Below are 22,933 nucleotides of genomic sequence, written 5' to 3' on the forward strand. Positions count from 1 at the left end.
ATGTGATCTGATCTTCATCTAAGTCACAACAATAGACAATCACAGTCTGCTTAAACTAATAACACACAAAGAATTAAACGTTACCATGTTTTTATTGAACCACATAGATATGTGCAGCCTATTGCATTAGGGTGTGCTCCCCAAAGCTCAAACACATATGCGCATAATTTATTTATTTATATATTATATATATATATATATATATATATATATATATATTTATTATTTATAAAAAATAAAATTAAAAAAACACATATTGCCCTACATACAGTATGGCAATGGACAGTGTCAGCAGTGCAGAGGTTGGTGTCGGTAGAGCAGTGGACAATGTCAGTAGGTCAGTGATTAGTGTCAGTAGTTTGTTTTTAATTACTTACTTTTTTTTATTATTATTACTTACCTTTTTTTATGAAATTTTTTTACATTTTTTTTTTTTTTTTTTTTTTTTAGGAGCCCCATTGGAGAGCTTTGGTGAATTATCAGGGATCTAAAAAGACCCTTGATGTCTCACTATTGAGACAGAGAAAGGGACTGAGGACAGAGATTCCCTAGTCCCTTTCTTTGCAGCCAAGCAGCAGGGGGAATCTGAGCAATGCTGCCTTTGGGAGGTGCCCGGGCACACCCTCTGTGCACACCTACGCACCTGCAGCTTTTCTGAGCCATAGACTTCTATTATATATAGCACTGAGCCATATACTTCTATTATATCCTGCTAGTGTGGTACGCTTTTTGAAAAGGTGTACAACACCCCCAAGTTGTAATTGTTGGTTATCCTCGCGCTACAATGGTTAATTAAAAAGAGCTAATATGGTTGCAGCAAACCACCGGCAGAGGTGCAAACCCTCCCCTCAAGTGATACTAATAAAAAAGAATGGTGTTGCGCTCCACACAAAATTAATTAAATTAAATAATAGTGAATAAATAAACGCATACAAAATCTGAAAGGCACACCTATGCGATTATAGTAAGCGATTAATTTAAACTATATCTATATGCATAAAGTCATTTATAAAGTGACTAATGAGGTATTTAGAATATACACATATTCCCAATAACATTTATAAAGTGATCAATAAAGGATAATCTATGTATTCCTAATAAAGTGCAAGTGAAGCAATAAAAAACCCGCAGGTAATAGTAATAGTAATCCAGAAAGGTGTACAATCCAAAATGTGTCTCAATCCATAAAAGTGCATCCAAGTGAAAAGAATAATATAAATGTGTTGAAAGTTGTATAAAAGGTAAAATCCAGCAAGTAAAATCAAAAAAGACAATATAAAAGTATATAAAAAATATTATATATAAAAAATATAAATAAGGCTAGATATAAACCACAATCCAAAAAATTCTTTACAGTGTCTCTATTTGTTGAAAAATTGACAATCCATATCAGGTCATGCAAATAAGTGAATCCACACTGTGCTGTGTAAAAGGTTAATTCTGTGAACAGACATGGGGTAATTCCACCGGTGATCTTACAACTCCTCAAAGCAGGTGCTCACACACTGAGTGCAGTGGGTACCTTACCTCACTGCTGTCAGTTAGACAGCAATATGCTCCAATGGATAGGTGTGTATCCTCAGTTGATATAGGCCCAGCAATATGCTCCAATGTTTAAGGTGTATGTCCTCAGTTAACACAGGCACCCCAGGCAATTCCCTCCAGGTACTCAGCCATGGACCACAGATCAAACCCGGAAAAAAGAAAAGGGGCTCCAATAGTGAAGTAATGTCACACAGATTTTATTATAAAAAGGACAAAGTCCTGGGTACTCACATTTAGTAATACAGTAAAAGCGTTACAGCTAAAAAACAAATGGACTCCTCGTTCGTACCCCGGACGTCGCTTCCGGTATCCTCCTAGGCAAATCCTACGCGTATCGTCATTGATCACGTGACTTCATCAGGGACCCCCAAGTTGTAATAGAAGTCTATGGTTCAGACAGTGCAGCTAACCTGCAGGAAAGTAGCTGCGCACCCACAATGCAGGTAAACCACAGCACCTCAGGGGGCTCAGAACAGTAAGGGCTCTTTTACATTTGCGGTTGGGGGGCAGTAAAATCTCATAGTCCCTTGTGGCCCGTGACCGGTTACCAGATCACTTAAGTGGCCCCTGAGTTACATATTCCACCTGTAGCCGTTTAATTCCCATCGAGCAGATCAGCCCCATGTGAAAGGGGCTTTAAAGGGAGGATGAGATCACATGTTATAGCAAATTTCTAGAAAATTATTATCATTATACACGATTTATATAGCGCCAACAGTTTACACACAGAGCTTTACAATGTAGAGGGGGGACAGCACAATTATAGTACAATACAGAAGGGACCCGGCTCATAGAGCTTACATTCTAAAGGGAGGGGGTGGTGGTAGAAAAAGGTAATAGATGTGGGGAATGATTTGATGGGGGTGCCAGTTAATTCCAAGGGGGTTCACATACTTTCTTCCTACTGTAAATGGACATATTGCTAAAACTGACATTGTTGATGAAATAGAAGCACATTATGTGCTACAACCCTTTAGATTGGGGAAAACATTTATTACCTCCCAGCGTAATTTTTACTTTGGGCAGAAACAAATTGGCTTCCTTTCTAAAGCGGATGGGAAAGTTGAGGATTTCTCCATCTGCTGGAATGCGCTGGGGGGGGGGGCACGACTTTCACCTAAACCTGAATATGAAGGAGCGCCTGCTGGGGGAAGAAACAAATTCCAAGCATGCTGCTGCTATTTTTTTTGTCCTGGCCAATTGTATGTATATAGGTAAAAAAAAAAAAAAAAAAGAAAAAAAAAAAGAAGTTTAGGGAGTTTTTGTAATATTATGAGCCCTCCTCCTTCCTGAATATACACAGCCCGGAAGGAGGGGGGAGACAGTTGCTGTGATTGATCATTATCATTAAAAGGGCCAGTTCACATCTGAAGATCACAGGTGGATCACACAAAAAAAATTGCGCATGCACGAATTTTCAAAAACACCATTGCCTGGTACCGCAGTGGAGACGAGCACACTGCATTTATGATGTTGTTAACAATATATTGCGGGAGCCAATGGCTGCACTGCTATCAATCTATCCAATCAAGAGCCGAGAACCCTGGGCATAGGATTGCATTAAGGCTGGGTTCACACACGGTGACGAGATCGGATGTGATTCGCACCGCACTGCAGTGCAAATCACATGCGATCTCTGTGCGATGCGAGTTCAGCCATACAGATAGTATGGCTGAATTCGCATCGCATCCGGCCCAAACTTGCACAGGACCCTTTTTTTGGTCCGCAGTAGAATCGGATCGCATGGGTGTTCACACCATGCGATCCGATTCCTGTCCGAGTTTGCAGATCGCACTGCAATATGCAAACTGATCTGGGGGTGTCATTAACATTTCACTGACGCTCCCAGCAGTTCGCATAGGGCAGTGTGAACTGCCGCCGCGAGGCATGCGATGTAGGAATCCGCAGCGTTTCCGCATTGCAGCAGTGTGAACCCAGCCTTAAGGTGAAAAAACATGAGGGTTTACAACCCCATTAACTGGTTGCTGCCCACCCACCGTCCCAGAATGGCTGTTCTCGCGTGCAGCGATCGCGCCCATGCCATGTTGTTAGGACACAGCACAACCCCGATCTGTGTAAAGAGCCACGTCCGCGTGATCGATGTGATTGGCTGTGTCCAATTACAGTCGCTCACATATAAAACACTGAGATGCAGGCAATTGGCTCTCCTCTCCTCACACTGACAGAGTGTGAGGAGAGGAGAGCCGATCAGCGGCATCTACTCACAGGGGAACATCTAGGAATGTAATCATGGCACTGATCATCAGTGCCCTGATTACAATAAAGAAATATACAGTGGTGTGAAAAAGTGTTTGCCCCCTTCCTCATTTCCTGTTCCTTTGCATGTTTGTCACACTTAAGTGTTTCAGAACATCAAACCAATTTAAACAATAGTCAAGGACAACACAAGTAAACACAAAATGCAATTTGTAAATGAAGGTGTTTATTATTAAAGGTGAAAAAAAATCCAAACCATCATGGCCCTGTGTGAAAAAGTGATTGCCCCCTAAACCTAATAACTGGTTGGGCCACCCTTAGCAGCAACAACTGCAACCAAGCGTTTGCGATAACGTGCAATGAGGCTTTTACAGCGTCCTGGAGGAATTTTGGCCCACTCATCTTTGCAGAATTGTTCTAATTCAGTTACATTAGAGGGTTTTCGAGCATGAACGGCCTTTTTAAGGTCATACCACAACATCTCAATAGGATTCAGGTCAGGAATTTGGCTAGGCCACTCCAAAGTCTTCATTTTGTTTTTCTTTAGCCATTCGTTGGTGGACTTGCTGGTGTGTTTAGGATCATTGTCCTGCTGCAGAACCCAAGTTCGTTTCAGCTTGAGTACACCAACAGATGGTCGGACATTCTCCTTCAGGATCTCTTGGTAGACAGCAGAATTCATAGTTCCTTTTATCACGGCAAGTCTTCCAGGTCCTGAAGCAGCAAAACAGCCCCAGACCATCACACTACCACCACCATATTTTACTGTTGGTATAATGTTCTTTTTCTGAAATGCAGTGTTCCTTCTACGCCAGATATACTTGGACACACACCTTCCAAAGAGTTCCACTTTTGTCTCATCGGTCCACAGAATGTTGTCCCAAAAGTCTTGGGGATCATCAAGATGTGTTGTGGAGAAATTGAGACGAGCTTTGATGTTCTTTTTGCTCAGCAGTGGTTTTCTCCTTGGAACTCTGCCATGCAGGCCATTTTTGCCCAGTCTTTTCCTGATGGTGGAGGCATGAACGCTGACCTTAACTGAGGCAAGTGAGGCCTGCAGTTCCTTGGACGTTGTTGTGGGGTCTTTTGTGACCTCTTGGATGAGTCGTCGCTGCGCTCTTGGGGTAATTTTGGGCGGCCGGCCACTCCTGGGAAGGTTCACCACTGTTCCATGTCTTCGCCATTTGTGGATAATGGCTCTCACTGTGGTTCGCTGGATTCCCAAAGCTTTGGAAATGGCTTTATAACCCTTTCCAGACTGATAGATCTCAATTACTTTCTTTCTCAATTGTTCCTGAATTTCTTTGGGTCTTGGCATGATGTGTAGCTTTTAAGGATCTTCTGGTGGACCTTACTGTGTCAAGCAGCTCCTATTTAAGTGATGCCTTGATTGTGAACAGGTGTGGCAATAATCAGGCCTGGGTGTGGCTAGAGAAATTGAACTCAGGTGTGGACAATCACAGTTATAGTAGGTTTTAACAAGGGGGGCAATCACTTTTTCACACAGGGCCATGATGGTTTGGATTTTTTTTCACCTTTAATAATAAACACCTTCATTTACAAATTGCATTTTGTGTTTACTTGTGTTGTCCTTGACTATTGTTTAAATTGGTTTGATGTTCCGAAACACTTAAGTGTGACAAACATGCAAAGGAACAGGAAATGAGGAAGGGGGCAAACACTTTTTCACACCACTGTAGTGTCACAATACAGTGACCACCAATGACAGCAATCAGTTCCCATTAGACATGCCAGTCAGTGCTGGCAGTGTCGCCTATCAGTTCTGCCCATCAGTACCGCCTATCTGTGCCACCTATTTGTGCCCATCAGTCTCGCCTAACAGTGCTCAGTGCCACCATAATTGCAGCTTATTAGTGCCTCCTCATCAATGCCTACCAGTTAAGCATATCAGTGCCACCTCATCAGTGCACATCAGTGAAGGCGAAAAATTACTTAGTTACAAAATTTACTGACAGAAAAAAAAAAGTTATAAAAAGATAATTTTTTCAAATTTTTGGTCTTTTTTTTTTTGTAAAAAAATAAAAAGCCCAGTAGTGATTAAATACCACCAAAATAAAGCTCTATTTGTGTGAATAAAATTATTAAAAAAATTGACTAATGTAAAGTGGAACTCCATTGCCTAGATGTCACCTGATTGGGATTAGCTTCTCATTTTGGTTATTTGGAAATATTATAAATCATAATTTTCTATAGGATCCTAAATAAAGATAAAAAAAAAAAAAAAGGGTGGAACTCCAGATTGTTTTTCAAATTTCGGATTGAGCATGAAAGCATTAGGTTAAGAGTTATGCACACGATCGGAATGTTGGCAAGCAAAAGACCAATGAGATCTTTTCATCGGAAAATGCGACCGTGTCTATGCTCCATCGGAATTTAGCTGGCCGATTTTCCGCCAGCAAAAATTTGAGAGCATGTTCAATTTTTCAGACGGAAAAACTTCTGGACAATTGGACATTCCCCCACCTTATAAATAGACCTGATCGGGCGGCCATTTTACATTCTGTCTTTTGTCAGTGTAGGGAAAGGACGCTGTGTGGAGCAGGGACAGTCAGTTTAATCACTAGCTATTACTATTAGGTCCACAAAAGTCCTTTTAAGGACTGGTATAGGTGTACAGTATATAGGGTTGTAATACACGTATAATATACTTTCTTTCAAATATAGAAAGTATATTATGGTGCACTGCTGTGCTGCTGAGTGCTGACTGATTCTGCAGCTGTGTTTTATCAGTGTAGGGACTGAGGGACAGTTTGGTGTTTGGAGCAGGGACAGTCTGCAATTCACTAGCTACTAGGTCCACAAAGGTCCTTTTAAGGACTGGTATAGGTGTACGGTATATAGGGTTGTAATACACTTATAATATACTTTCTTTCAAATATAGAAAGAATATTATAGTGCACTGCTGTGCTGCTGACCGATTCTGCAGCTGTCGTTTCTCAGTGTAGGGAGGGACAGTTTGGTGTTTGGAGCAGGGACAGTCTGCAATTCACTAGCTACTGGCTAGCTACTACTAGGTCCATAAAGGTCCCTTTAAGGACTGGTATAGGTGTACTATTTGATGTGCAGTATATAGGGGTGTAAAAAACATTCAAATATAGAAAGCATAGTATAGTGCATTTCCACTGTGCAGCATTGTGACTGCTGAGCGGTTCTGCAGCGATACTACAAAGAGTGACAAATGCAATTAGAAAAAAGTATTATAACTGGTGTGATAGACCAGTGGCCCTCAAAAATGACAGATTGAAGCGGGTGTTATATACCTTCTTCCATCTATACTGCACTTCTCTAGAGACCTTTGTCACAGGGTCATTTAAAAAATAACAGGCAGAGGAAGAGGCAGGCCCTTCCGCAGGGGTGGTAGGGGTAGGGCAGGAGCAACAGGCTTGAGCCAAAGTGGCAAATTGCAGAAGGTGCGTTCGATTATGTCAAAGGACGCACCAGACTTGGTTGAGTGGCTCACTCAGCCTTACTCTTCTGCACCCTCTTCTTCACTCTCTGCTGTGTGCACCCCCAAAGACACTACCACCAACAACACCAACACCACCACCACCATATACCCTCCGCTTGAGTCACAGAAATTATTTTCCGATCCATCACAAGACATTGCCGATGCGCAGCCACTCTTGGCATTGGATCAGGAAGAGGAGGCAGCAACAACCGCCACTCAGCAGTCTGACGACAGTAACCATATCAAAATCAAAAAGTTTTGGAGGTACTACAGGTATTTTAATTTGATATAGCCAACATCCCAATGTTATAGAAAATCTACCAATAAGAAAACCCCTCACAATGGCAGGACTTTTTAGGCATAGACTGTGAAACTTACAACACATGTTTAAAAAAATATAAAATCATTTTATTATACCAAAATCAACAATAAAAAAAAAAAATACAAAAATACAAAATGTTCCAACTTTAAATGGAATAGATTCTTTCAATGTACAAATGTGCCCCAATTACGACAACATCATCTATACATATTCAATTATGCTTGTACTTTGCACATGATATATCCTACGCGTTACGGAGATTCTCTCCTTCTTCAGGGATCCATCATTTTTTGCAGCTCTTATTCAGAGATTTGATCTACAATAATAAACATAAATACATATGTACATGTGTAAAGGCAGGGAAAAAAAAAAAGGGAAAAGGGAGGGGAAAAAAGCCTTAATTCTCACAGATAAACATATATAGATTCGATGTGGTTCTACACCTCCAGGTACCTCTAGATATATCTACTGGGAGGGCCCCACGATAAGACCCAACATGGGGGCAAAAAGGAGGACAGCAGACGCCCCTCTTCTCATGGTCACAAAAATCGCATAAGGCACTGTGTGGAACTGCGAAAAATGTGTGTGGTCCAGGGGTCCCCCACAAAGATACGAACTGGGATCGCATGGAAATTAGAGTCTACATATAGAGAGGAGAGGAAAAAAGGGAGGTAGATGAGCATACCCAAAGAGGAATTGGACCGTGTACCATAGTGCACGATCCCCCTTAAAGTGGTTGTAAACCCTTACAACACACTTTGACCTACAGGTAAGCCTAGATTAAGGCTTACCTGTAGGTCCAAGAAATATCTCCTAAACCTATACGGTTTAGGAGATATTTGCCCGAAGACAGGCACACTGAGCGCAGCATTTCAAAGAACGGAGCTGCCGCACGTGTCGGCTCCCATGCGCATGCGCGGGAGTGACGTCATCGCGGCTTCGCCGAATGACAGCGGCGGAGCTGCGAGACCCCACCGACGACATGGATGCACCGGACTACAGGGAACAGCGGTGACTTCGCTGGCTCCTGTGTCAGGTAAGTGACACATAATGGACTACTATGCGATGCATAGTAATCCATTATGCTTTGCCTTTGCAGAGAATGAAAGAGGAAGTAAACTCATCAGGGTTTACTTCCTCTTTAATCACCAGTAAATGTGTCTCTTACATAAATATGGGCATGTCTCCCTTTACCTTGTATTTGGAAACATATCCATTCTGTGTCAAAATACGGAAGGTGTAACAAAATATATGAGCCCACCACAGGTTGGAGGCACCACCTCTGGAAACGCCCCTTTATTTGTCCCTGAAACAAAGAGCCAGAGATAGTGCTACTAATGGTGTAGACACACCACACATATAGCCTCACCAAAAAACGCCATTGATTATTTAAATATTCAAAAATAGCTTACCTTCAAGATCTTGCCATTCAGGCACACTGCTAAGGAGAGTAGATGAATTCAGGCAGAAAAGAGCCCTCCCAGTGTCACCGAGATCTACGTGCACTGTACTTGGCTTTCACTCATTTGTCCTCTGTTTGTGCTGTTCAATGGCTCATTTAAATACACCTCCTCTTCCTCATTATCCCTCCCAGCAGGTGAGAGTGATAATTACCGCCCTCATCTGCTGACTCCAAACATGTCCAGAGGTGGTCCCCCGAGTGTGCGGCGCACCGCGTCACCCCCTCGCCCACACTCCGAATGGCTGTGCGGGGGGGAGCGACGTCATGCGTCACGTTCCCACCGGCACGCGTGCGCACCATATGCGCTGGGATTCCCCGTTGACTTTGTGTATGGGGTGGGTCCTGTCTCACAGGACTTCAATCCCCATAGTGCCCTGCATTGATCCTGGGAGCAGGGCATTGGGTAAATACCGCAGTCACCTGCTCCCGATGTGCGCTCACAAGTACTGTACCCGGCCACCTCCCCCGGCAGCAATCCCATCCCGTACAGCCCACGAGTGCACCCCCGATAGTGCAGAAGCACATCCCACCACATGGGATCTATTCCATGGACCACCATACTTGCTGCCAAATATAGGGGGCCGGTATGGCAGAAAACAAGCCCCGCGGGTGGCCACTCCAGTGTCCCCCGCACAGCATCCGCCCAAACCCTCCCCCCCCCCGCGTGCCGGGATCGCATCAGGGTGGACCGTAACCAGATCAGCCCAAGGAGGAGGTTGGTCCCCCGTGTTGCTGCCTACTCCGAGATCTCTAATTATAGCAGTGGGGAAGTGACGTCGATGATGACGTGTCTAGTGATGTCACGTGGGTGCCCACAAGAGAGGAAGAGGAGGGGAGTTCAGAGGGAGATATGGACCAGCAGATAGGGAGGAGAAGCAGGCGGAACTTAAATTGCACAGGAGGGACAAAGCAGACTGCTAATGTATCAGGAGCGAGGCATCAACCATGTACGGTCACATCTGGCGCTCCCAGGCCGCCGACACATGGCTCCGAAGTGTGGGCTTTTTTTTAACGTGTCCGCTGCTGACAATAGTTTTGCCATCTGCAGCCTTTGCAGTCAATGCATAAGTCGCGGTAAGCCCAACACTCACCTAGGGACGACCGCCTTAAGAAGGCACATGAGGTGCCATCATCGAGCCCAGTGGGAGCAACGGAACCCACAAAGCCACACTCCAGGCTCTCACCATCCAGCCTCGTTTTCTACTTCTCCTTCTCCTCTCTCCTCACAATTGTCCTCTACTCCACCTTCCATCATGCCGTCCTCACATTTTTGTGCAAAAGAGCAGGCTTCTGTGGGCCAAATGTTCGAGCGTAAAAAAAATGATGACGCCGGCTAACCCTCTTGGCCAACGATTGACGGCTGGCTTGACAGAACTGATAGCCCACCAACTACTGCCGTATAAACTGGTGGACTCGGAGGCCTTTCGAAAAATTTGTGGCCATTGGAACACCACAATGGAAGGTCCCAGGAAGGAAGTATTTCTCACAGAAGGGCATCCCAGAGCTTTATGGCCATGTTCAGCAGCAAGTGAATGAATCTCTGGCACACAGTGTCGGTGCCAAGATACATCTGACCACAGACACATGGTCTAGCAAACACGGGCAGGGAAGGTATATAAACTTTTACTGCCCACTGGGTGAACCTTCTGACGGCCGTCAAGCATGTAACCCGTGGCACCCGTATAGATTTGGTTTTACCGCCACGGATTGCATGCAGGCCTGCTTCCTCTTCTCCTCCTCCTACTCCATCCTCCCTTTCCTCCTCGGCTGACTCCTCATTTTCCGCTGCGCCGCCCCAAAATCCCCAGAACCTATTCGACATGCCAGGTGAGACGTTGCCATGCTGTGCTGCGTCTGTTGTACCTGGAAGCCAAGAGCCACACTGGCCCTGAACTCCTTTCAGCTTTGCGTTCACAGGCAGATCAGTGGCTAACACCGGTCAATTTGACAGTTGGAGCGCGCCGCTGTCAACGGAGATATGACGCGAGTGGCGGCTCCCGTGCGCATGCGCGACGTCATCGCGGCTTCGAATGACAGCGGGGGAGCAGCGAGACCCACGAGAAGATGGATGCTCCGGACTACAAGGGACAGCGGTGACTTCGCTGGCTCCTCTGTCAGGTAAGTGACACAATGGACTACTATGCGATGCGATGCATAGTAGTCCATTATGCTTTACCTTTGCAGGGAATGAAAGAGGAAGTAAACTCATCAGGGTTTACTTCCTCTTTAAACTTGGTCGTGCAGCGATTCGTTGTCAAATACCCTGGGGTCCAGGACATCTTGCGGCAGGCAAGGAAAATCTCGGCCCATTTCAGAAGATCTAACACGGCCATGGATCGCCTTGCTGACATTCAGTGGCGACACAATCTGCCGGTCAGACGTCTTATTTGCGATTGTTCAATGCGATGGAACTCAACCTTCTATATGCTCGATAGGCTGCTCCAGCAGAAAAGTGCAGTTAAAGACTACCTGTACGAACTCTGCAGCAGAACAGGTTCTGGGGAGCTTGTTTTTTTTTCACCACACCAGTGGCTGCTCATGCGCGAAGCATGCAGACTTCTGCGGCCATTTGATGAGATCACCAAACTGGTCAGTCGCAGCCATGGCGCCATCAGTGACATCGTATCTTATGCCTTCTTTATGGAGCGTGCATTGTGTCGTGTCATTGATCAAGCCGTGGAGGAGCAGGAGCAGGAAGATGAGGAAGTCTCAATGCTGGATGAATTCCCAGGGGGGGCTACTCTATCTGAGACAAGTCAACAACAGGAGTCTGAAGAGGAGTCAGAGGAGGATGGTGATGGGGTGGATGAGGAGGAGCAAGAAGAGCATGCTTTAAACATTTCTGGGATCCCTGTTGTGCGTGGATGGGGAGAGGAGAGCGAGGAGGACGACGTTATCCTGGATGATGAGCAGGAGCCAGGCCACCACACCACTTCCAGTTTAGTGCAAATGGGGGCCTTCATGCTCCAGTGTTTTAACAGGGATCCCCGTATAAAAAGCATTAATGTCAGGGACAAGTACTGGGTGGCAGCATGCTTAGATCCCTGGTACAAACACAAAATGGCAGAAATGTTACCACCATCACAGAGGGCTGTCAGAATGGACACTTCCAGGCCTTGCTTCGAGAAATGCTGCATTCTACTTTTGCGTGCGCTGGCAGAGGAATTCCCACTCCCAGAGAAAGAGTTGCGGGTACCAATCCAACAGCGCCTGCAAGAAGAGGGCGGTTTGAAGATGTGTTGGTCACTTCTGATATGAGATCATTCTTTCAGCCGACCCATCGACAGGTCTTATCCGGATCCAGCATCAGGGAACGCCTAGACCGACAGGTGTCCGACTACATCGGGTTAACGGTCGATGTGGACGCTCTGAGGAGTGATGAACCCCTGGACTACTGGGTGGGCAGGCTTTACCTCTGGCCAGAGCTTGTCCAATTTGCAATGGAACTTTTGGCTTGCCCCTCATCCAGTGTCCTGTCCGAAAGGACATTCAGCAGGGGGGGATCGTGACCGATAAGCGCACTCGCCTAGCTCACGACAGTGTGGACTACCTCACATTTATAAAAATGAATGAGGCATGGATCTCGGAGGAATTCAACACCAGTGACCAGTAGACCATGTATATGCATAACTATATTAAGATTTATATAATCTAGCACACGGACCTTTTTTCTACCTTTGGCTCACTTCCTTGTACAAAAAAAGCACACCGTACTATATGCCCATACCCTCCTGTTTGAACTGGTTGAGCGGTGTCATATTTTTGGGTCCCGCAGCGAGTTGCTGGTATCAGTGCTCTCTCTCTCTCGGTGCTGGTGTGCTGTCAGTGCTCTCTCTCTGTGCTGGTGTGCTGGCGCCAGTGCTATCTCGGTGCTGGCGTCAGTGCTCTCTATCTCGGTGCTGGCGTCAGTGCTCTCTATCTCGGTGCTGGCGTCAGTGCTCTCTATCTCGGTGCTGGCGTCAGTGCTCTCTATCTCGGTGCTGGCGTCAGTGCTCAAGTCTCTATTGCGACGCTGGTTTCAGACAATGAGGGAGATAGCAGTGGAAAAGCCAATCAGCAGGCAGTGCCAGCACCATGGCTGAGGATCAGCACTGGACTGGCACCTCCGGACCACCACAGTGGAGCCCTGCATTGGTGGGGGGTAAGGGCCGGGCAGAGGGAGGGGCTCAAGCACAGGTTGACACACTGGGACACTGGCACAGGACTGCGCTGCCCTGACTGTGGCACTGATCATCTCCTGCACCCCCTTCATAGCCTGCCCTGACCTTGCCTCTCCTCCATGGCATTCATGGCTCCTGAATTGTCAAAATTTCACAGATAAAAAAAGAATGCTTGTCGTTGTCGATCCCAGATTCACTTAATACTTCTGGTATGTCAGTGTCCATGTTGTGGGACTATGTGTGCATAGCTAGTAAGTATTTTGTGGCTGAAAATATGACCTGGAGGTTTTTAAGGTTCGCCTGCCATTAAAGTCAATGGGGCCCGCCGCAAACCTTGCGGTTCGTGAACTTTTGGCCACGTTCGCGAAACGTCCCGGAAGTTTATCCATCACTACTTGGGGGCACTTGGCAGAATGGAGGGGCCACTGCAATGGGCGGGCAAAAATGAAAGGTTTTTTATTAAAAACAAAAAAAAAACAGCCGCTGGGGGCGAAATGCATCTGAGGGACCTCTCCTGCGGGTGTAGAGCATAGCTGAAGCCATCCCATACTACCTGCTTCGGTTTTGGTCACAGCGAGTCCAGTGTCCTAAGTGCGATCAGCTGCCATTTTTTTCTGTAGCAAGTTGAAGCCTGACAATCTATTTTGTGTGATCTGCCCCAGTTCATTACATAATGTTGGCTGATATCGGAGCATTTGAATGGTACTTTACGTTTTGGTCTACATGGACAGCGTTGTTTTCACCAACATGTTTTTTTTTTTTTTTAAAGGGACTATTAGGTTATAGTCTCTTTTGGTCTTTGATTTTTCACGTTGGCTCTCTTCTTCCTGCATACAATAGTTCTTGCTAAGTTAGCATTCTGTTGTTGCTTTTTAAGACTTGATATTGGTAGATGCACTATGAAGTAAGTATTCCTTCTGTGGGTGTAATACCAAATGTAGGTGTAGCGTAGGCAGCGGCAGGACAAGGTCAGGGCGAACGTGCCAAATTGCACAAAACACTTGTCTACAATGTAAAGTAGTGAGTGTACAGCTTGTATAACAGTGTAATTTTGCTGTCCCCTCAAAATAACTCAACACACAGCCATTAAAGTGGTTGTAAACCCTTTACAACCACTTTAAACTACAGGCAAGCCTATAATTAGGCTTGCCTGTAGCTGCACTGGATATCTCCTAAACATGCATGGTTTAGGCGATATCCCTGTATTTGCATGTGCCGACATCATGCGGCACATGCACACTTTTTTTATTTTTTATTTAAATTTTATTGGGTTTTACAGTTAAAAACAACAAAATAACAAGCAGGGAGAGTAACGAAAAAGGAAAAAATATGTTACATATACAAAACAAGCCACCAATGCAATGTATAAAAAAGAGAACAAGCATACAAAACAAATGTTCTTTACAATACAATCAGTGACCTTTTATCTTACTTACTTACTTTCCTTATATTTCCTATCTTCCCTCCCCGCCGCTTTCTCAATATATACCCTAACCCCCCACCCAACCTCCCCCCGTATTTGTTGGCCCTTCCTCCTTAATTTATTCTATTAATAACTGGATGTAGGTTTCAGTCCTTTTGAATGATCTCCATTTTTTCCATACTGCCCAATATTTGTTAATTTGTTTATTCTCCATTTTAACGAAATATTCCATATTGTTAATATATTCAATTCTCTGCACCCACTCTCTAATAGTGGGTTTTTTGACTTGTGTCCAATTTACCGGTATCAATGCTTTTGCTGCGTTAAGCAAAAAAACTACCAACGTATTAATTTTTTTAGTTTTTCCTTTATTATTTTTCGTTTGTGAATTACCACTTGTATCCTCTACTCCATAGAACAAACATTTCAATGGGCAGCATGGTATTTTTTCTCCGGTTATTATTTCTATATAGGCTAAGAACTCCTGCCAATATAGCTTTATTTCTGGACATTCCCACCAAATATGAAATGCTGTTCCAGGCAGGGCTGGTGCAAGAATTTTTGACACCCTAGGCAAAACCTTATTTCGGCGCAACCCCCCCCCCCCCCCAATTAGCTCTGCCCCTGTAGATTTTTGCTGCACCTCTCCACCTTTTCTTTAGGCCATGATCAACAGGCCCACACCTGCATCACTGGACCCGGCCTGAAGACAAACAGTGGTGGTACCGGCTTGCTTCCTCATGCCAGCTGTGGTCTGCAGGTATAGGGACAGGCTAGGGTAGTGTAAGGGCAGCCTAGGGTATTATACGGACAGGCTAACTGTGCAACTACTACACTAACAATGCCTAAATAATAATAAATGCACATTTTTTTACCTGCAAAAAGATCTGCATTTATTATTTCTTTACAAAGGTGAACTTGAACCTCCACGCCTTAAATCACCCCAATTCCTGTATTCTCAGGCCTAAGATCACCACAATTTGTCCACCTTTACCCCTTTTTAACCCCCCCTCCCCCCACAAGCACATAATTTCCTCTTTGTACCCCCCCCCTCCACACACACACACACACACACACACCTATTCACTTCTGGACACTTGCCCCCACATATCTGTTCCCTCTGTACCCCCCCCCCCCACACATCTGTTCACCTCACACACATCTGTTCCCCTCTGTACCCTCCCCCACATGTCTGTTCCCCTCTGTATCCCTTCCCCATATATCTGTTCCCCTCTTTACCCCCCCACATATCGGTTTCCCCCTCTTCCTGTTGTAGCCGACAACTCTTTTTTCTACTGTACTGAAATCCCAAGCAGTGTTATCAGTCTTTCCCAGTTCTCCCGTTAGCCCCCGTACACACGGTTGGATATTCTGCCAACCAAATCCATCGGATTTTGTCCGTCGGATTGTGTCCGAAACTGTTGTAGTGTTGCGTACACAAGGTCGGACAAAGTTGTCGAAAAATCCGATCTTTCAGAACGTGATGACGTAATTTCGTTACGATGGGACTACGTTCAGGCTAGTAGCCAATAGCTTTGGTGTAGGAATTTGATCTGAGCATGCGTGGCACTTTGTCCGATCGGAATTCTCTACACATGATCGGAGTATGTCCTATCAGACCATTTTGTCGGAAAATATTTCCAACAAGTTGGAAAATTTGGTCCGACGGATATTCCAACGGAAACAGTCCGATGCATACCACACACAGTCGGATTATCTGACAACACGGTCCGATAGGACACATTGCGACTGATTCTCCGACCGTGTGTACAAGGGCTTAGACTACTGAATACCTCAACCTTATGGTATGGAGATGAGGGGGAGGGGAGTATTCTATAGTTCAGTAGGGCTTAACTCAGACCTTTGAATTCCTATTAATACTGTATCCTATCTTTGCACAGGTTCCCAGGAATACATTATAATCCATTGAGATTGTCAAGAGGAGAGATATGGTACCGGAACCACAAGGACATGGGAAACGGAACAGAAGAAGACGATATTAACGCCACTTATTGCACAATTAACCACAGCATACACCAAACACTGTTCCCAATCGTGTACATCACCGTGCTCACCATTGGTCTACCAGCAAATTGCGTGTCTTTGTACTATGGCTACCAACAGATCAAAGCCAAGAACGAACTGGGAATATACTTGGTCAACCTGACCCTGGCCGATCTTCTCTACATCTTCTCTTTGCCCTTCTGGCTTCAGTATGTCCTCCAACATGACGACTGGACTTATAATGAGACCATGTGCAAAATCTGTGGCATTCTCCTCTACGAGAACATATACATCAGTATTGCCTTCTTGTGTTGCATCTCCATGGATCGGTACCTTGCTCTGGTACACCCTTTCCGGTTCCACAAACTCCGGACCATGAAAGCGGCTACTATAATCAGCCTGGTCATTTGGCTGAAGGAACTACTGACCAGTTACATCTTCTTTGCGCACGGGGAGGTCAGCAAGGACCCAGACAGCCACATAGTCTGTTTTGAACACTACCCCATCAAGAACTGGGAGCACAGTATTAATTATTATCGGTTCTTCGCAGGTTTCCTCTTCCCAATTTTCTTACTCTTGTTTAGTTACTGTAAGATCTTTAAAGTGGTTCGAAAGAGCCAAGGTACGCAGCTCAGGAAAAAACTGCAGATCAAGCAGCTGGTCCTCAGCACAGTCGTGATTTTCTTGGTCTGCTTTGGCCCCTACCACATCCTGGTGGTCGTTCGGAGTTTGTTTGAGAAAACCTGCTCCTTTGCTTCAAAAATTTTCAATGTGTACCACTTCTCACTGCTTCTCACCAGCTTCAATTGTGTGGCGGATCCCATGCTCTACTGCTTTGCAAGTGAGAACACCTACAAGGACTTTGTGAAGTTCAAAGACTCGTGTATTTCCTTCATCAGATGTGTGAAGGCCAGCAGCAAGGACACATACGAGCTGAACCTTACAGATGTCTCCAACGCAGAGAATGGCAGGATTAAACCTCCACCTGCTGAAAATGAGACGAATATCTTGTGCAAACAAACAACTGGTGTCCAAAATGAGACAGAAACATCTTCTGTCCCTCAGTTATAGCAGGATGTAATATTAAAAATGACTCCTTCATACAGTGTGTGTGCTGGGTGTAAATTCTAATTTGATAAAGACTCTTTATTTAATGCAGGGCAGCGGTCTCCAAGCATTTTAGTACAAGGGCCACATATTTTATAAATAGTTGCAGGGTGAAAAAAAAAGGGGGGGGGATACCCATCAGAGACCCCCCCCCCCCTTTCCCACCTCAGTGTGCATCTTCTATCTTGGTTCCCATCAAAATCCCCCCTTATATCAGAGTCCTACCTTACATCAACGTCCCCACCAGATTCCTTTCACCTCAGAATCGTCCTTAAATCTGGGTTCTCATCAGACTCCTTCCCTTACATCGGGGTCTCCATCAGATTCCCACCTTACATCAGAGTCCCAACATACATCAATGTTTCTATCCCAGTTTACCTCAGAGTTCCACCTTATACCTGGGTTCCTATCAGAATCCCCCCCTTCTCCCCCAAAACTTACATCAGGGTCCCCTATCAGAATCCCCCCCTTACATTAGACATATGGGGTTCCCTTTAGAGCTCCCCCTTTCCTCACATCAGGGTCCCTTTCAGAGTCTCCTTTTCCTTACATCAGGGTCTCCATTATAGTCAGGGCCATCTTTAATAGTGATTGGACCCTGGGCAAATGTTTTCTTGCCCCCCCGCCATACAGTTTTGCTCTCCACCTGCTCAGAGACATACAATAAATAGCAGCTAGACTTAAAAGCAGTTTACTGTATCAGATCAGGAAGCGATTGCGATTGGTTGCCAGAGGTTACAGTGTATCATTACCTTTACTGACTGGTTGCTAGAGGTTACATCACACATTGCAGCTCACTGATTAGTTGCTAGATGTTACAGCAGATGTTTGTTGATTGCTTGCTAGAGATTATTGTACAGTAATACTGCTTACTGATTGGTTGCTAGAGGTTACAGCACATCATCTCCTCACTGCATGGGGCATGATATACATATGAATGCTGCCTTTATTTACATATCTATGCTGCCAGATGCAGCCATTTATATATGAATGCTAGTTATTTACATGTAAACACAGGGTCTGCAGGTGAGTCAGCTGTACACAACAATAAGGCAGAGCTGGGCAGCATTAATAGCAGCACTTCACACTGAGATATCAGGACAAATCTAGGGACTAAAACTTCAAGGGCCAAGGGAATTTAAAAACTGGGATAGTTGGCAAGTATGAGGCAGCTGCTTTGGGGCCCACAACAATGACAGGGCCCAGGGCAGCTGCCCCTTTTGCCCTGCCTTAAAGACGGCCCTGATTATAGTTCCGCTTTACAACAGGAGTTACTCACATCAAAGTCCCTTGTTTCTTACATCAGGGTCCCTTTCAGAGCCCCCTGTTCCTCACATCAAGGTACCCTTTAGAGCAGTGGTCATCATCCCTGTCCTCAGGGCCCACTAACAGCCAAGGTTTTATGTATTACCTTGAGGAGATGCACATTAAAATACTGCAATCACTGAGCAGCAAATGATATCACCTGTGATTTCAGTTATCTTGCAAACCTGGCCTGTTAGTGGGCCCTGAGGACAGGGTTGATGACCGCCGCTTTAGAGTATACCGTTCCTTACATCAGGGTCTCCATCATCTCCATCACAGTTCCTCGTTCCATACATTAGGGTCCCTTATAGAGCCCCCTGTTACACACATAGCTAGACATGTTCACAACCTGCACGTTCAGAGCCCGCCAGGAAGTCGGCACTGCACAGCGCTAATCACATGTAAGGATGAGCTCCGGCATGTTCACACACCCCACACACAGAGCCCGCCAGGAAGTCGGCACTGGGCTAATCACGGGCAGGGAGACACTTCCCATTTTCTGCAGCCACGCATCTGGACAATGTCTGCGATTAGCGCAGCGCCGACTTCCTGGCAGGCTCTGCACGTGGGGTATGCGAACATACCTGAAATATAAATTATACACACACATCCCAAGGTTGCCACCTCATCCCTTTAAAACCAAACACATATGAATTACACAGGTTCTGAGGCCAATTTAATTCAGACAAGGCACCAAGTGAGTTTAATTACCACCTTACTCAGTCACACAACCTGTGTAATTAATAGGTGTTCGGTTTTAAAAGGGATGAGGTGGTGTCACTTCGCATTCAGCTACCCATCACATTTTGTCAACACAGGGCCGCTCACCATGCTTCGCTTGGCATAATTATAATCGTACTCTATTGCCACTTGGATGGTGGGGCTTGAACCTGGACTCAGGGCTGTGGGCACAAAATTCTGCGCAAAGCACAGATCGCTACAGTGTTGGAACGCATATGGCGGCGTCGAGCATGCGCAGTCGTGATGGGTCGCCATATGTGACGAAACAGTGGCAATCCACACACACACACACTAAAACGTTTGCTTTTTTCATAAAATTTGCCTATGATTAAAGATCAGTGAAAGCATATAAGTACACAAAGAAGCTCAATTATAGAACAAACCTGCAGGCCTAAAAACTGGGTCTAAGTAAAAAATAAATATTTCCAATATAATGCAGCATTCAACTTCATCCTAGACCTATGAAGAGTAACAGCTGACACAAAGCATTCCCATACCTTCTACTCAGGAACCATCAGGCCAGGAATTCAGGTAACAGGGCAACAGTTCAGATGTGCTAATTGGGCAATAATTCAATAATAAAAAGAGTACATACCATAAGCAGACAGCACTGTAGGCAGAGCAGGCTTGCTGGTATTTGTGGTGCAGCATTGCAGAGGTAGGTAGAGCAGCAATGAGACTGGTGCCAAGCAGGAACAGGTTAGGGCAGCCAAGATGTAATGGTGAGTCCGATAAGACAGCAGGGTGAAGCTGAAGTGTAGTCTAGACAAGCTGGGTCAGATATATGCATAGAACAAATCCAAATGGTACCAAAACAGCAGGGTCAGAAAAAGTCGGGGCATTTGTCGTATACACAGAGCAGGTACAGGCCAGTTCATACGTGGTATACACAGAGCAGGTACACGGCACTTCATAAGTGGTATACAAAGAGCAGATCTAACCCAGGTCATACGTGGTATACACAGAGCAGATCTAAGCCGGGTCATAGGTAGGGTTGCCACCTAAACCCGAACACATATTAATTACACGGGTTCTGAGGCTAATTTAATTGCGATATGTGTTTGTTTTCAAAGGGATGCGGTGGCAACCCTAGTCATACGTGGTATTCACAGAGCAGATGGAAGCGGGTCATACGTGGTGTACACAGAGCAGATATAAACTGGATCAAGCAAGAGCACACAAGGCAGCATTTGGTATCACAAGTATTGATGCTGTATGAAGACAGGTGTTTTAAACTTGAGCACTAATGAGCCAATCACTGTCATGTTTCCAGGCAAGGGCTGTCTCAGGTGAGTTTTGCTCAGTCGCTTGGTTTAGCCTTTCCACTATTGCGACCCTGTCGTTTTTTATTGCTGCAATTTTGATGCAACTTCAAGCAATGCCTGTGTGTTTTTTGAGGTCTATGGACCACAAGTCGCATTAAGGCTGGGTTCACACTGCTGCGGGGGGAGATCCGGATGTGATTCGCACCGCAAATCACATCCGATCTCCGTAGCGATGCGAGTACAGCCATACAGATAGTATGGCTGAATTCGCATCGGTCCCGCAGCAAACTCGCACGGGACCCTTTTTTTGGTCCGCAACAGAATCGGATCGCATGGGGGTTCACACCATGCGATCCGATTCCTGTGCGAGTCGGCAGATCGCACTGCGATATGCGGACGGATCTTGGGGTGTCATTAACATATCATTGACACTCCCAGCCGTCCGCATAGGGCAGTGTGAACTGCCGGCGGGAGTAATGCGATGCAGGAAAACGCAGCGGATTCGCGGCGTTCCCGCATCGCAGCGGTGTGAACCCGGCCTAAAGTGGGATCTAAAGTAGTGCAGGGCCTACTTTGAAGTTAAGAGATATGAACGGTACTTATTGGAAATCATGGGGTACGACTTGTCATGTGACTTTGCAGTCCCAAGTCGCATGACAAGTCACACTAGTGGAAAACGTAGCCTTACACTGCAGCGACCTGCGGTGTAACTTTGCCAGATGACTTCCTGGCGCCTTGAGTAATACTTTGATAAAAGTATAGAATATAAGTCGCATAGAGGTCTCCTTGAGGTAGTACAGGAACCTTTTCTAAAGTCAAAGCAAATTCAGTATTGCTAATTAACCCCTTTCTGCTGATGTAGCACATATATGCCACTCCACTGCACTGGGCTTTTTTTTCCACGGGGCCGCATCTATGCGTATATCCCTTTGTGCTGGGAGTGCGCCACACAGCGCCCTCCCAGCGCAGAGACTGGGGTCTCACCGTACTAACAATCGGGACCCAGAACTCCTGATTCCAGGTCATCAGATTGCTGTGGTAGCCTCTGATTGGTTACCACAGTTTCGAGCCTGCCACGGGGTTTCTCTCTGTGAATTGAGAGGAAAGATACAATGTAAATATATACATAAATTAATAAAAAAAGAAAAAATAATCAAGGTTTGATCTAGGTCAGTGCCAGGGTTAGTGTATGGGTCACAGAAAATCTTTTTTATGTTTGTTTAGCAAAAAATTAAAAAAACCCAGTGGTGATTAAATACCACCAAAAGAAAGCTCTAGTTGTGTGAAAAAATGATAAACATTTCCTACGGGTACAGTGTAGCATCACCGTGCAATTGCCATTCAAAGTGTGACAGCGCTGAAGGCTGAATATTGGCCTGGGCAGGAAGGGAGTGAAAGTGCCCAGTAGTTAAGCGGTTAAAGTGGTTGGAAGGTAAAAAAAAATCTTCTCTGTGCAGTCCCCCCCCCCCCAATACTTACCTGAGCCCCTTCTCGATCCAGCGATGTGCATGAGAGCCTTGCCACTTCAGGGACTCTCCCTCCCACTTGGCTGAGACAGCAGCGGGAATCATTGGCTCCCACTGCTGTCAATCAGAGCCAGGGGAGAATGGGCGCAGGGGACAAGCCATGGCTCTGTGTGTGAATGGATACACTCAATGCTTGGGTGCTCTCATTGCAAGCTGTTTGCTCTGTGGAGGAGTAAGGGGCCAAGAGCAGCAGCGGGGGACCTTAGAAGAGGACTGCTCTGTGCAAAACCATTTCACACAGCAGGTAAGTATGACATTTTTTGTTATTAACCACTTGACCTCCAAAAGATTTACCCCCCTTCATAAAATATATAAAAAACAAAACAAAAAAAAAAAAGCCTTTAATATCACTTTAAGTACAATTTGTCTTTAAAGGGTAAACTCCAA

The 22,933-nt window shown here is 45.4% G+C and overlaps 1 protein-coding gene across 1 annotated transcript in view; it reads left to right on the forward strand.

Annotated features, from left to right (window-relative positions):
- Positions 1-17,708, forward strand: part of GPR68 (G protein-coupled receptor 68) — a 42,548-nt gene extending 24,840 nt beyond the window's left edge. The window contains exon 2 of the mRNA XM_077466758.1: positions 16,500-17,708. Within this exon, the coding sequence (XP_077322884.1) occupies positions 16,570-17,673 (1,104 nt within the window). The 5' untranslated portion in view covers positions 16,500-16,569 and the 3' untranslated portion in view covers positions 17,674-17,708. The remainder of the gene's footprint in view (positions 1-16,499) is intronic.
- Positions 17,709-22,933: the final 5,225 nt, after the last annotated feature.

This window comes from Lithobates pipiens, unplaced genomic scaffold (genome assembly GCF_037356315.1).
Source record: "Lithobates pipiens isolate NorthernLeopardFrog02 unplaced genomic scaffold, aLitPip1_a1.2 Scaffold_37, whole genome shotgun sequence".
In the NCBI taxonomy this organism is placed as follows: Eukaryota; Metazoa; Chordata; class Amphibia; order Anura; family Ranidae; genus Lithobates; species Lithobates pipiens.